The sequence below is a fragment of the Neofelis nebulosa genome, chromosome 5 (genome assembly GCF_028018385.1).
Source record: "Neofelis nebulosa isolate mNeoNeb1 chromosome 5, mNeoNeb1.pri, whole genome shotgun sequence".
NCBI classification, from domain to species: Eukaryota; Metazoa; Chordata; class Mammalia; order Carnivora; family Felidae; genus Neofelis; species Neofelis nebulosa.
In genome coordinates, this window is record NC_080786.1 from 10,680,986 (window position 1) to 10,694,840 (window position 13,855).

Below are 13,855 nucleotides of genomic sequence, written 5' to 3' on the forward strand. Positions count from 1 at the left end.
TGGGGCTTCCTCGGGGTGGGGCTGAATCTGGAGACCCGGTCTCATACCCGATTCTTGCCCCTCCTTGTCCTGCCGCTAATTAGTGCAGTCCGGGCGCTATCAGCTCAGATGAAGGTCTTTGCTCCACAGGAGCTGTGAAATCCACTCCAGGTTTCGCTTCTGCTGTTTGTGCACCCTCACAGCCCCTAGCCGGTCTAGCCCCGCCTGGACCTTTAATTCTGTGGGTCCCTGAGCTTTTAATCATACAATATACGCATATGTGCAGGGGTTTTTTCTGGCCTACTTTTTTTTCCGTGGCATTTAGTGGCCTCATTATCCAGGATTTTTATTTTGTAGGAAATCCACGGATTGTTCAAATGACTTGCGTGGTTGAGAATTTTAGTGGCTTCCTGCCCCATCCACCCCTCGGGGCCTTACTGGTCTTTCCCTTTCTAGGCCCCTGGCCATTCACCTGTCCCCAAGGCTGTATATTTTCTCATTGGGCCACTTCCACCAAAGTAGATGATCAGATGCCTTGCACAGGGCTTTGGCCATTGGAGTTATCTCCCTATTCCCCCTCACTCCTGTCTTCCAAAGCCACCCCTGAGTAAGGCTATTCATGCAGCCGCCACATATTTCCTGCCTGTACCCACATATCCATCCGAACCATCTGGAGTGAAGCTGAGAAGGAGAGCGCTGATACGAGGATGTGTTACTGAGTGGGTCACCACTCGGTGTGACTGTTCCCTTGGTCCCACGGAACTGTCCCTGGCGAAGTGGTGTAAAACTTGCCTTAGGACAGTTTGTCCCAGGAGAGAACAGATGTATCCACTGACTCCTGTGTCCCATTGGCCAGTGTTCCACCCCAGGGCAGGAAGTCTCCTGCACTTGCCGGCCGCACATGTGTGGGTGCTGGGTGGGTCCCTGGGCAGCATCCACAGGACAGTCAAGAGGCGCCAGTGGAGGCCTGGAGCACAGCTGTGTGGTTACAGTGGCATGAAGTTGTCACAGCCCTTGCAGGACTGGCACTGCAGTGGTGGCTGGATGAAGAGAGATGTGAGGCCCAAATTACATACAGCATGGTGACTGTTTCAATCAATTGCAGATAACTACCAGACTTCTTTGCACTTTCTAGGCAACCCATGTAACTGCCGTAGAGCTACATATTAAGAAAAGCAAAGATGCGGTGGACGGAAGGATCTGGAGGTGATGCTGGGAGAGGAGCGACGGGAGGGGTGGGGCAAGGGGAAGCACAGTCACAATGGTTGGTTAAATGCCGCGCTGCGCCCCGCTGCCACAAGAGGGCGCGCGCTGCTAGGCGAGGGCGCGCAGGGCGGCCACCTGCTCGTCAGGGTTTTGTTTTCGCAGAGGAAAAGTTGAGGCCAGCTGCGACCGGTGGCAGCGCGCCAGCAGGCGACTCTGCCGGCAGGGGACCCCGGGGAGGGCCCCCGCCCCGCGCACTAGCTTGGGGTTTCGGGAGGAAGCAGGTGCTGGCCCGAGAAGCCTCCGCGCGCTCCGGCCTCAGCCCTGACTTCCTGCTGCCAGACCACCCTCCTTCCCGTCCCCAGAACCACCGGGTCAGGTAGGGTCGCAAACCGAGGGCTCGCGGGCTGCACAAAGCCTCGGCACGCATTTGGCTCAGCCTGAAGTGTATCTTTTAAAAGTTTATTTAGCAACCTTGATTTTTTTTATTATTACTAGTTTTTAATGTTTTTACTTATTTTTGAGACAGAGCATGGGCAGGGGAGGGGCATAGAGAGAGGGAGACACAGAACCTGAAGCAGGTTCCAGGCTCTGAGCTGTCAGCACAGAGCCCGATGCGGGGCTTGAACTCACAGACTGTGAGATCATGACCTGAGCTGAAGTCAAACGCTCAACTGAGCCACCCAGGCGCCCTTATTTGGCAACTTTTAAAACTCAAATGTTTAGCCTAAAAATTCTCTCCCACACTTGGGGCATTGGCAGCCCTGGGCTGCCCTCCACATGCACCCCTGACCTCGCAATGAGTTTTTAACAGTTTGGGTCAGGTCGATATTCAGCGTCACCATTATTCTGGCTGTTACTGCTCTACAGAACCGAGCCAAAGGGCACCCTTCACACCGCGATGTTACCTTTTTTGCACAACTCTGCATGGAGCTTATCGCGGTCTTTCTCATTTGCATAATTTTCATATACACAGAAAATGACAATAAAACCCCAGCAAGCCACCGGTTGCCTCATTCGCCTTACAAGGTCCACAGGCTGCAGTTACTCGCCCGGTGGTCTTCATGAGAAAGCCACTCAGTGTCTAGCCGCCTCCAACCTGGGTGCATTGCTCTGGCCCGGCAGCTTCCTTCCTGTCAGGGACTTCAGAACGTGTTATTTTTAAGCCGAGAAACCCACTTTGTCAATCTAGATCATATGAAACTCTATTATATAAAACAGGAAATATGATGTTAACACGAATGATCAATTTACATTTATAACATTTACTTATTATAAAGTCAGTCCATAACGGGGTACCTGGGTGGCTCAGTTGGCTAAGCGTCATGATCGTCCGCTCAGGTCGTGATCTCACGGTTCGTGGGCTCGAGCCCCGCGTCCGGCTCTGTGCCGACAGCTCGGAGCCTGGAGCCTGCTTCCGATTCTGTGTCTCCCTTTCTTTCTGCCCCTCCCCTGCCCGCGCTCTGTCGCTCTCTCAAAAATAAGTCAACATTAAAAAAAAGTTTTTTTAACTCTGCGTAACCACTTTCTAACCACTTTCACAGCTTTTTGGTGCAGCTCATCGGCATTACGTTTATGCTGTGCAGCCACCACCACGTCCGACTCCAGAACATTTCCATCTTCCCGCTTGCAAGCTGTGCCCATTAGACACGAACTCCCCATCCCCCCACGCCAGCCCCCCGCTCCGGCAACCATCCTTCTACTCTGAATTTTAACTGCTCTAGGAATCTCCTGGAAATGGAATCATACAGCATTTGTCCTTCTGGCTTATTTCACTCGGCACAATGTCTTCGGGGTTCATCGATGCTGTAGTAGGTACCAGAATTTCCCTCTTTTTCTAAGGCCACTTGTGCTGCTCGTGAGGAGTGCTTTATTAGGTCTTGTGTGAACAGTACTGGCTTCCACCCTTAACATCCATTTACTCTGAAAATATGCAAATCTTGAGGGGCCAGGGTCTTCTGCATCCTTTAGTGTTCTCATCTCTGGGGAGGTGGGGGGGGGGGAGGGGGAGGGGAGCCCGGGGGTGCATCAAGTGCTTTCCCATGAGCTTTGTGGGCCCTGTCACGTGACTCCTGGTTTACAGCTTTCTCGTCCAATAAGAAATTGGCCAAGTCAATATTTTTATTACAAAACACATGCACACACGCCCCCCTCCACACTCACAGTGGTAATTAAGACTGAGGCCTGCAACGCGGGCTGACCACACAGTGCTTCTGCAGGCCCGCCTCACTTAAGAAAGAGGGTCTGGTCTCAAGAGGGGCTTCTTCCCAAGCTGGATAAATTAGGAGATGGCTTTGTTTTTATGTTAATTTTTTAATATATTTATTTATCTTTGAGAAAGAAACAGAGCGTGAGCGGGGAGGGCAGAGAGAGAGGGAGACTCAGAATCCGAAGCAGGCTCCAGGCTCCGAGCTGTCAGCGCAGAGCCCGACGCGGGGCTCGAACTTTTGAACCGTGAGATCATGACCTGGGCCGAAGTGGGAAACTTAACCGACTGAGCCACCCTGGTGCCCCAGAGAGAGCTTTGTTTCTATAAGAGGACTTAAGGCAGCTTCATCCCCCTGAGGAATGTGCAGTAGAGGCAGATTTAGGCAGGAGTATTCAGAAACCCTCCGCTGTGGTAGGTAAGTGGGGTCATCAGTCCCTGAGACAGTTGGTTCTAAGAGCAGGAGGAAGAGACCAGATTTCCCTGGAGGCTGCTTTCGTTCCCAGGCGGCGAGGACTATTCTCCAAGGAAGGCCAGAAAGGCTGAGAGCGGCTCAGGAGCCCAGGAGGACGCCGAGGGCCCCTCTTGTGCCCAGCAGTGTGGGCAGGGCTTTGGCACAGGAGCAGAGGTTCAGAAGCCCGCCCTGGGCGCCGGCCCCCCGACGCTCCCATCTCAGGGCCTGCCTCGGGCCGGGGCGCAGGGTGTCCTCAGACAGCGGCATCTTGGGAAGGAAGCGGCAAGGTTAGGACGGCGGGCAGGGCAGGCCCACCCAGAAGCCACACATCAGGAGGCTGCCCCCCAGCTCTGCTCAGAGCGCTTCCTTCCTCCGCCCAGCAACAACTACCACTGGAATTCGTTTTTTCCTTCTAAATACATTTCTTTTTTTTTTTTTTTTCTTAATGTTTATTTATTTTTGAGACAGAGCATGAACGGGGGAGGGTCAGAGAGAGAGGGAGACACAGAATCCGAAGCAGGCTCCAGGCTCCGAGCTGTCAGCCCAGAGCCCGACGCGGGGCTGGAACTCACGGACCGCGAGATCGTGACCTGAGCCGAAGTCGGCCGCTTCACCGACTGAGCCACCCAGGCGCCCCTCTAAATACATTTCTAACAGAAAAGAAAAAAATTAGTACGGGCGGGGGGACGGGGGGTTTCTATCCTTCCTCTTCCCCTCCCAGGCCTATCGTCACAGGGACTCTCATTGTGTTTGCGGTTTCTTTGGGCTCTTCCTTCATAATTTTAAGTCATAATTTTCACCTTCAGATGTTACCCATAACTGTTACATTCTCTACTTTTCTTCATTGTTTTTTTTTTTAATTTATTTTACTTATTTATGTATCTATTTATTTAGAGAGCGAGAGGGGCAGAGAGAGGAGAGAGACGAAGCAGGCTCCACACCCAGCGCAGAGCCCAACATGGGGCTCGATCCCACGACCACAAGATCATGACCTGAGCCGAAGCCAAGAGTCAGGCACTTAACCAACTGAGCCACCCAGGCGCCCCTCATTGATTTCTCCCTTAAACAGCTTCAGCGAGACAAAATCTACCTACCGTACAACTCACCCACCTCAAGTGTAGGCTTCATGTCCACAGTTTCCGTGTACTCACAGGACTGTGCGAACACTGACTGCCATACTTCTGGAATATTTCATCCCTTCCAAGAGAAGGCCCACACCCGTCTGCAGTCACCTCCCCAGCTCCTGGCAACCTCTGATCTACTTCCTGCCTCTTTGGATGTGTCTCTTCCGCCCGTTTCATGTAAACAGAATCCTACAGCCTGTGGTCTCTTGTGACTGCCTCCTCTCCCTCGGCTTCCTGTTCTCTTTTTGTCAGTGACTTCTAGAGGGAAACGGAAGCTGGTGGAAACGTTTCTTCGGGACAACTCAGACCACGTACTGTACACACTCTGATATGCCTTTAGTTATTTTTTTAAGAGAAAGAAAAAGAACGAAGACAGGAAGGGCTGGGCTAAAGAAAAAGGCGGATTAATCAAAATACCTGGGTCAAGCTCTCAGCAGTGTTACCTCCAGGAATGCATTCTAGAGGTAGAAGATATTAGGGATGAGTATGTGGCTATATTTGCAAGTGTGTCCTTTACAACACTGTTTAGTAGCAAAGAATTAAAACAAAACAAAAAACCACAGTGACCCCAGACAGGAGACAAGTAAACTATGACACAGACATGCCCTGGAGTCAATGCAACAGCACAGAGCCATTAAAAGTGATGGGAGAGAGGGGCGCCTGGGTGGCTCAGTCGGTGAAGCGGCTGACTTCGGCTCAGGTCACGAGCTCACGGTCCGTGAGTTCGAGCCCCGCGTCGGGCTCTGGGCTGACCGCTCAGAGCCTGGAGCCTGTTTCAGATTCTGTATCTCCCTCTCTCTGACCCTTCCCCGTTCATGCTCTGTCTCTCTCTCTGTCTCAAAAATGAATAAACGCTAAAAATAAATAAATAAATAAAAGTGATGGGAGGGACACATGGGTGGCTCAGCCGGTTAAATGTTCGACTTCCGAGCAGGTCATGATCTCAGAGTTGTTGAGTTCGAGCCCCGCATTCGGCTCTCTGCTGTCAGCACAGAGCCCGCTTCAGATCCTCTGTCTCTCTCTCTCTGCCCCTCCCCGGCTCGTGCTCTCTCTCAAAAATAAACACTTAACAAAAAGCGATGGGAGAAGAGGGGCACCTGGCTGGCTCAGTCCTTAGAGCATGTCACTCCCGATCTTGGGGTTGTAAGTTCGAGCCCCAAGTTGGGCACAGAGATTACTTAAAAATAAAATCTAAATACGTACATACATAAAATCTTTTTAAAAAATGTGATGGAAAAGAATCCCCAAACAAGTGGGGAAAATGTCTGATAGATGGTTAAGTACGAGAATGAGAACAGGTTACAAATAATACCTGAAGTTTGATCAGTTTGATCGTTTAACAAAAGCAACATATGTATCTATACATCTTTGTATCTGTCCATCCATCCATCCATCCATCCAACCAGAGAGAAGAAATACTGGAAGGACAGACACCCAGTAGGTGCTATTTCTGGGTAGTGTGATGATGGACGGTTTTCATTAAAAATATTTTGTTTTTCTTATTTGCATTTTCAAAATTCTCTACACTTTATTTTCGTCATTAGGGAACTTATTTAAGAAAATGCTTCATTCACCAGGCCCCTGGGTGGCCCAGTTGGTTAAGCGTCTGACTCTTGATGTCGGCTCAGGTCATGATCCTGTAGTTTGTGAGATCGAGCCCCATGTTGGGCGCTGCATTGACAGTGTGGAGCAGAGAACCTTGGGTGACACCTTTCCACCTTGGCCCCCCCAACGCCTCACGGTGGGCGGCCCTTCCCTGTTGCTGAACTCCAGACCAGGCCGTCCTCCCGTTCCCCAGCAGAGGGAACTCTACTTTCAGAGATCATCCGTGTTCGGGCAACCAGAACTCACCTGTTGACTGGGTCACACACGAGATCTTGTAGGACAGCCATATGCTCGCCAGGCAGAGGAAGGTGGCCACAAAACCGAAGATCTACAGAGGAGAGAGAGCAAAGGAAGTTCCCAAGCCGAGGGCCAATCACTCAGGCTAGCCGCCCTTTGTTTCTCATCCCTGCGCCTGTTTCTGGACCAGCTGTGGCCAGGAGGGAGCCCCGGGGAATCACGGGAGCTGACCACCTGGTCCCTGCTCACGTGCAGGAACGAGGCCTTGTGTCCACGGCTCCCCCAGCAGGGGCCCTAGCGCAGGCCTGGCAGCCAGGCTCTGGCTTTCACCTCCTGGCTCTCCTCGCTCTAGGCAACTTCAGGGCCCACGTTTGGGTTTGTGTTTACCACTAAGCTGGGGCCCAGACACTGGACTGTAATTACCCGGGGCTAATGAAAGAGAAAAAGGTGTAGTTGTGTATTTTAATTTAGGTTTTTAAATTTCTAATGTTCAAATGGATCTTACTGATGTGGCAGCATTGCATTTCATTCATTAATGGCTTTCTGTTCTGTGTCACTTTATAGCCAGGTAAGAGCCCGAAGCTGCAGCCCTGACAGGCAGTTTCATGTCTGCAAACATTTAAATAGTATTAGCCTAAAATAAATAGGGCAGTGCACCTTTCTATTCTGAGGCTCCACTCTGTGCTCAAGCGGCTGACCTAGCTTATCTAGGAAAGCTGACCTAGCCCAGTCCAACCTCATTTAACGATGAAGAAAGAACAGGGTGCCCAGAGAGGAAAAGGGTCTCGTGTGAGGCTCCTGATGGTCGAAGAGACTCTGCTGTCTTCGTATGAAACTTTGAAGCCTGTAGCCATTTCCTTACTTGCCAACAACACCAGCAGCTGCAGCAAGGATAATTTATTGACCACTTGCTATGTGCCCGCCCGTGGTCTAAGCCCATTAGGTGTGCTGATCCTTTAAACTCCTACCACGTTTCTGGCTGGGTGATGCGGGTACCCTCCCCTCCCCCTCATTTGGCAGCTAAAGACAAGCAAGGACAGCAAGTCAACTAGTTTGCTCAGGGCCACAGAGATAGCGAGGGCCAGACATGGGATCCGAGCCCTAGGAATCAACAGAACCCTGCTCTGTATTTTTGCCCAAATGTTCCCAGACTTGCACATGGCCTCAGGTTTGTGGCGCGGCCAGAGCCACGGCTGACACACAATAGGAGGAGCCCAGGAGCAGCCAGGCCACGGGCAGGATTTCCAGGGTTTGGTTTTCTTTTCAGGCCCGGCCTCTGGTTTACATAAGCGGCTGCCCCCACAGGCCCACACCCGCTCCCCTCCCCCAGGTCCCTTTCCTTGGCTCCCTTTGTACCGATTGTCTGCACCACATAATTAGCCTATTGGAGCCTGTCCTAGCCCCTCATTGTCTGTCCTGCACAATTAGCACATTATATACTATCCCGGTCCCCAACTGTCTGCACTGCATAATTGAACAGTTTATTATATCGCTACATAATGCTATTCTGGACAACAATGCCTTGTTTGCTAATTGTTTCATGCGCCTTGGCCTTGACTCCTGAACTAGATTACCATTTTCTCATAAGCAAGGTCCGTGTCTTTTTATTTCTTCTGGCTCCCTCATGGCCCAGGCTTTGTCCTAGGCACAAAGACGGTGTATGATAAATGGGGCTTATTGGAATTCTAAGGCTAACAGACACGGTTATGTGCAACCTGAATCCTAAAACCCAGTGGGAGCCTCCCGTGTGGCTCTGACACAGTGGGCACCAGCCGGCCTGTAATCAAGCAGGTGGTAACCTGTAGGTAGCATTCACTCCCGTCCTTGGGGATTGCAGGGGTGGGGAGGGGTGGCTGCGTGAGGCACCGAAGGCCCATGAGTGTTGAGAGGCTTGGCTGCCCCCCTCCCCACCTTTGGAGGACAGACCCCACCCCTCAGTGGAACTCCAGGCACTAAACCACTCCCAACCCAAAGTCTGGAGAATTTTGTTACCAGGTACGTGAAAGAGTGACTGTCCCGTGCAGCTTTTCTTAAAACTCAAAATGAGGCAAATCCGTACTGGCCCACAGGCCACCAAACTGTAACCAGTGAGCTAAATCAGAAACCAGATTGCAGGAATCTATGCATCGTTAAGTAATAATAAATGCAGGGGCGCCTGGGTGGCTCAGTTAAGTGTCTACCTTCAGCTCAGATCATAATCGCGTGGTTTGTGAGTTGGAGCCCTGTGTCCGTCTCTGTCCTGACAGCTCGGAGCCTGGAGCCTGCTTCAGATTCTGTGTCTCTCTCTCTCTCTGACCCTCCCCTGCTCGTGCTCTGTCTCTCTCTCTCTCTCTCTCTCTCTCTCTCAAAAATAAACATTAAAAAAATGTTTTTAAATAATACATATATATGTATAGTATACACACATATGAAAATATGTGTGTGTGTGGGTGGTAAACACAGCCCCACAGCACTCTTATTTTTATACATTTCCATGGTTCTATTCAGGCTATCAGATCGATCAATTCTCACCTTTGAAAGGTCTAAAAGTGTTACTTCCTGGCCTGAATATTGTTATAAATCAGGACCAGCAAAGCCAGGACTCGTGACAGGTATCACTAACTGATCATATCCTCTTCCCGTGGACCCTAACGTGGCCTTGGAATCTTTGCCCGCACAACACTGAGGTAGCCACAAGCACATGACTCAAATGGGCATGTGCATTAAAGCCGAATGGCCCCCTGGTTTAGGCAGTGGCTTCGGGAGAGAGAGGGCTGGGCCACGGGCCATCTGTGTGTGCCAGAAGCCCTGACGGTCCACCTGCTGAGACCCTCTGCTGTGGGCCCAAGTTTAAGGCTCTTTGGAGACTGCTGCTGGCTGGATCGAGGCGGGTACTGATGGGTACTTTTCTAGGAAAGAAAGTCCCCAGGAAACAATCCCTTCGCTGCCCATCAGGAAGAAAATGGACTAGAGGTGAACTTGTTCGTGAAGTGTCCCCCGAGACCGTCCTCACCGCTCCAGCTACCAGTCCGCTCTGGCTGTAACTCTTGGAGGCTGCCACAATGGAGGCGATTAGGAGGAGCAGGGTACCGATTAAATAGTGCAGAAGTTCCTGGGGACAAAAACAAAGCAAAGCAGTGGGTCGGGAGGTCCACTCCTGGTTCTCAGAGGCAACTGGGCACAGAAGAGAGGAACTCTGACCACAGCAGTTAGCTCACAGGCAGCAGACACGGAAGGCTGGCCAGGATGAGGCCCTACAAGACAGAAAAGGAGCCGGCAGGCAGCCAGAGAGGCAACAGAGAGAAAGGACACTTGTTGCGTGAGGAACGATAGCCACTAAGGACGGCTGAACTCCTGAGAGCAATCTGTAGACAATATCCTGACGTCTGGCGAGAGCTAGAGCAAACAGGTCCTCATGGCTCCCAGGCTGGAGAGTTTAAAGGCAGCTCCAGCTCTGAGAGGCAAAGCCCCTCAAAGAGATGTGTGTCTAACGCTTCTGCTTCCGAGAAAGTTCTCATCTAACAACGTGCTGGCTTTGGTGGCGGCCTGGGGTGCCCACCCGCCCTGTGAACAGTTGTAGGTGTGGACTTGAGATGCTCGGCCCCTCAGACTTGGAGTCGGAGCTTAGAGTGAGGTCAGGGCCCTTCTGTGATGTGCTTGTGGGGGTGGGGGAGCCAGCTTTCTGGCACCCGAGCCTCCTGGTTTGGTCCTCATTTCATCACACTCTGCTGAGGAGTTGGTTGGCAGGGCAGACTCCACCGCTGCTTCCGTCTGCCTCCACCCCATTCAACCCCATGCTTAAAATGGCATCTCCACAGACCCTGAATGAGGCTGAACCTCCTGCATTCAGCAGCATGACTTCCATCCACCTCCTCCTTCTTTCTCCCCATTACACCAGATCAGAGGGGAACTGGGGCTGAGGGCTGGGAGAGTACTCCCGCTGGATCCAGAGTGTATTCATTTTTTTTTTTTTTTTTTTTTAATTCTTTTTTTTTTTTTTTTTAATTTTTTTTTTCAACGTTTTTTATTTATTTTTGGGACAGAGAGAGACAGAGCATGAACGGGGGAGGGGCAGAGAGAGAGGGAGACACAGAATCGGAAACAGGCTCCAGGCTCCGAGCCATCAGCCCAGAGCCTGACGCGGGGCTCGAACTCACGGACCGCGAGATCGTGACCTGGCTGAAGTCGGACGCTTAACCGACTGCGCCACCCAGGCGCCCCCAGAGTGTATTCATTTTTAATTGTCATCGGTGAGAACTTAGAAATTAGTCCTTCGTGAAGTTCTGCCCATCAGGGTAGTCACCTATTAAATTCTGGGAAAGCGTTCCACTTTTAAGCAGCAGCTCCTCTGAAAGCTGGGCAAAATCAGGGGCGCCTGGGTGGCGCAGTCGGTTAAGCGTCCGACTTCAACCAGGTCACGATCTCACGGTCCGTGAGTTCGAGCCCCGCGTCAGGCTCTGGGCTGATGGCTCGGAGCCTGGAGCCTGTTTCCGATTCTGTGTCTCCCTCTCTCTCTGCCCCTCCCCCGTTCATGCTCTGTCTCTCTCTGTCCCAAAATAAATTAAAAATGTTAAAAAAAAAAAAAAAAAAAAAAAAAAAAAAAAAAAAAAAAAGAAAGCTGGGCAAAATCAAACACCCAAATTTCCCCTTTACGGACTAGAAAGGAATTATCAGAAAGTAGATCACAGAGATTTTGAATGAAGAGCAGATTAGTAAGTGAAGTTCCCTCCCTCCAAGATTCTCACCCACAAAGAAAGAGGACTATGACGTGAAAGGACTATGACATGGGGTACGGAAAACTGACTTGAGAGAGTCCTAAATGGAAGATGCCCCGATAGTGCCCCATCGAAAATGTGGGGCTGAGCTAACCCCTCCAACATTCTCATTCCCTTCTCAGCCCACCCCTATTCTTGTCCCCAGCTTTTATTCCCTCCTCTGCTTGTTCATTATCAGTATCGTTATCAGAGGAGCTTTTTCTCAAAAGAAGCAGAAAGGTGTCATAACTTTGAAAGGAGCCTTATAACTTAGGAACACAAAGGAAAGGTCTCTCAAAATAACATAGCGGGTAATAACATTAAATGTGAATAATTAAAACAGTCCAAACAAGAAGCAGAGGTTGTCAGGCTGGATTTAAAAAAAAAAAAAAAGATTCAACTAGTCTACTGGAGAAAACCTTATATTCAAAGATACAAACAGATTGAAAGTAGAAGCTTCCATTCAAACAGCAACCAAAAGAAAACTGGAGGGTTTATACTGGTGTCAGACAAAATAGATTTTAAAACAAAAAATGTTACCAAAGATAAAGAGGGACATTTTATAATGATGAAAACGTCAATCCGTCAGGAAGACAGACAATTATAAAGACGAATTCACCTAATAACAAAGCAACACATGAAGCAAAAACTCAAAGAGATGAAGGGAGAAATAGATAATTCAAAAATAATAGTTGGAAGCTTCAATACCCTACTTTCAATAACGTATAGAACAATTAGGGAGAAGATCAACAAGGAAATAGAAGACTCAATACTATAAGGCAACTAAACCTAACCTAACATCTATAAAACACTCTACCCAACGACAGAATATACATTCCTCTCAAATGCAAATAAAATATTCTCTAGGATACACTACATGTTAAACCATAAAATAAAACTCAATAAATGTGAAATATTGAAATAACATGAAGTATGTTCTTCAGCTACAACAGAATGAAATTAGAAAGCAATAGCAGGAAGAAATTTGGGAAACCCACAGATATGTACAAAATAACACATTCCTAACTAATGGGCCAATTAGAGACAAAACCACAAGGAAAATTAGAAGATACCTGCAGATGAATGAAAATGAAGACATAATAGACTAAAATTATGGGATGCAGCTAAAGCAGTGCTCAGAAAGAAATTTATAGCTGTACAGACCTATACTAAAAAACAAGAAAGGCTTCAAATTAATAACCTAATCTTTACCTTAAGACATTGGAAAAAGAAGATCAAACTAAATCTAAAGCAAGGAGACAGAAGGAAAAAAAGATGGGAGCAGAAATTAATGATCTAGAGAACAGAAGAACAATAGGGAAAATTAGTGAAACCAAAACTGGTTCTTTGCAAAGATGAAAAAAACAGCCAAACCTTTAGCAAAACTGATCAAGAAAAAAAAAAAAGGGAGAGAAAAGATGACCAGATTCAAATGACCAGAATCAGAAATGAAAGAGGGGACATCACTACAGACCTTACAGAAGTAAAATTGATTTTAAAGGAATACTTGAACAATTGTATGTCAGTAACTTAGAAAACTTAGATGAAACAGACATGTTCCTATAAGAACATACCACTGCAAATGACTCAAGCAGAAATAAACAATCTGAAAAATCTAAAACAAGTAGAGTTTGTATTAATAAGAATAATAAATCACCCATAAGAAAAACCCAGGCTCAGATGCTTTCATTGCAGAATTCTACCAAACATTTAAATAAGAATACCAATTCTTCACAAACTCTTTTAAAATACAGAAGAGGTGGTAACACTTCCCAAATTATTCTATGAGACCAGTATTATAGTGATAGCAAAACCAGACAAAGGTATCACAAGAAAACTACACACTGATATCTCTTACAAATACAAATATAAAAATTCTCAATAAAATGCTAGCAAACCAAACCCAGCTACATATAAACTGAATTACATATCATGACCAAACAAAATGTATCCCAGGGATGCAAACTTTAGTTCCACATATGAAAGTCAATGTAATACACTATATTAGAAGAATATTAAGGGGGAAAACCCATGATTGCCTCAACAGACTAAGAAAAAGCATTTGACAAAATCTAACACCCTTTCATGATAAAAAAAAACATTCAACAAAGTAGGACTGGAAATTAACTTTTTCAATCTGATAAATCGCATCTGTAAAAATCCACGGCTAACATTATATTTAATGATGAAAGATGGAATGCTTTCCTCCTAAGCTCAGGAACAAGATAGCGATGTGTGGTCTTGCCACTTCAATATTCAACTGATTTCTTAGTTGAATAAGAACAATAAGATAAGAAAATGATTGGAAAGGAAT

At 48.2% G+C, this 13,855-nt stretch overlaps 1 protein-coding gene across 2 annotated transcripts in view; it reads right to left on the reverse strand.

Moving 5' to 3' along the window:
* Window positions 1–3,475: 3,475 nt before the first annotated feature.
* CMTM7 (CKLF like MARVEL transmembrane domain containing 7) overlaps window positions 3,476–13,855 on the reverse strand; it is a 50,480-nt gene continuing 40,100 nt past the window's right edge. The window contains exons 3-5 of one of the 2 annotated variants that reach the window (XM_058729634.1): window positions 9,801–9,899; window positions 6,818–6,899; window positions 3,476–4,109 (exon numbers count right to left, since the gene is read on the reverse strand). In XM_058729634.1, the coding sequence (XP_058585617.1) occupies window positions 4,096–4,109; window positions 6,818–6,899; window positions 9,801–9,899 (195 nt within the window). In that variant the 3' untranslated portion in view covers window positions 3,476–4,095. The remainder of the gene's footprint in view (window positions 4,110–6,817; window positions 6,900–9,800; window positions 9,900–13,855) is intronic. The other variant, XM_058729635.1, reaches the window with a different exon arrangement.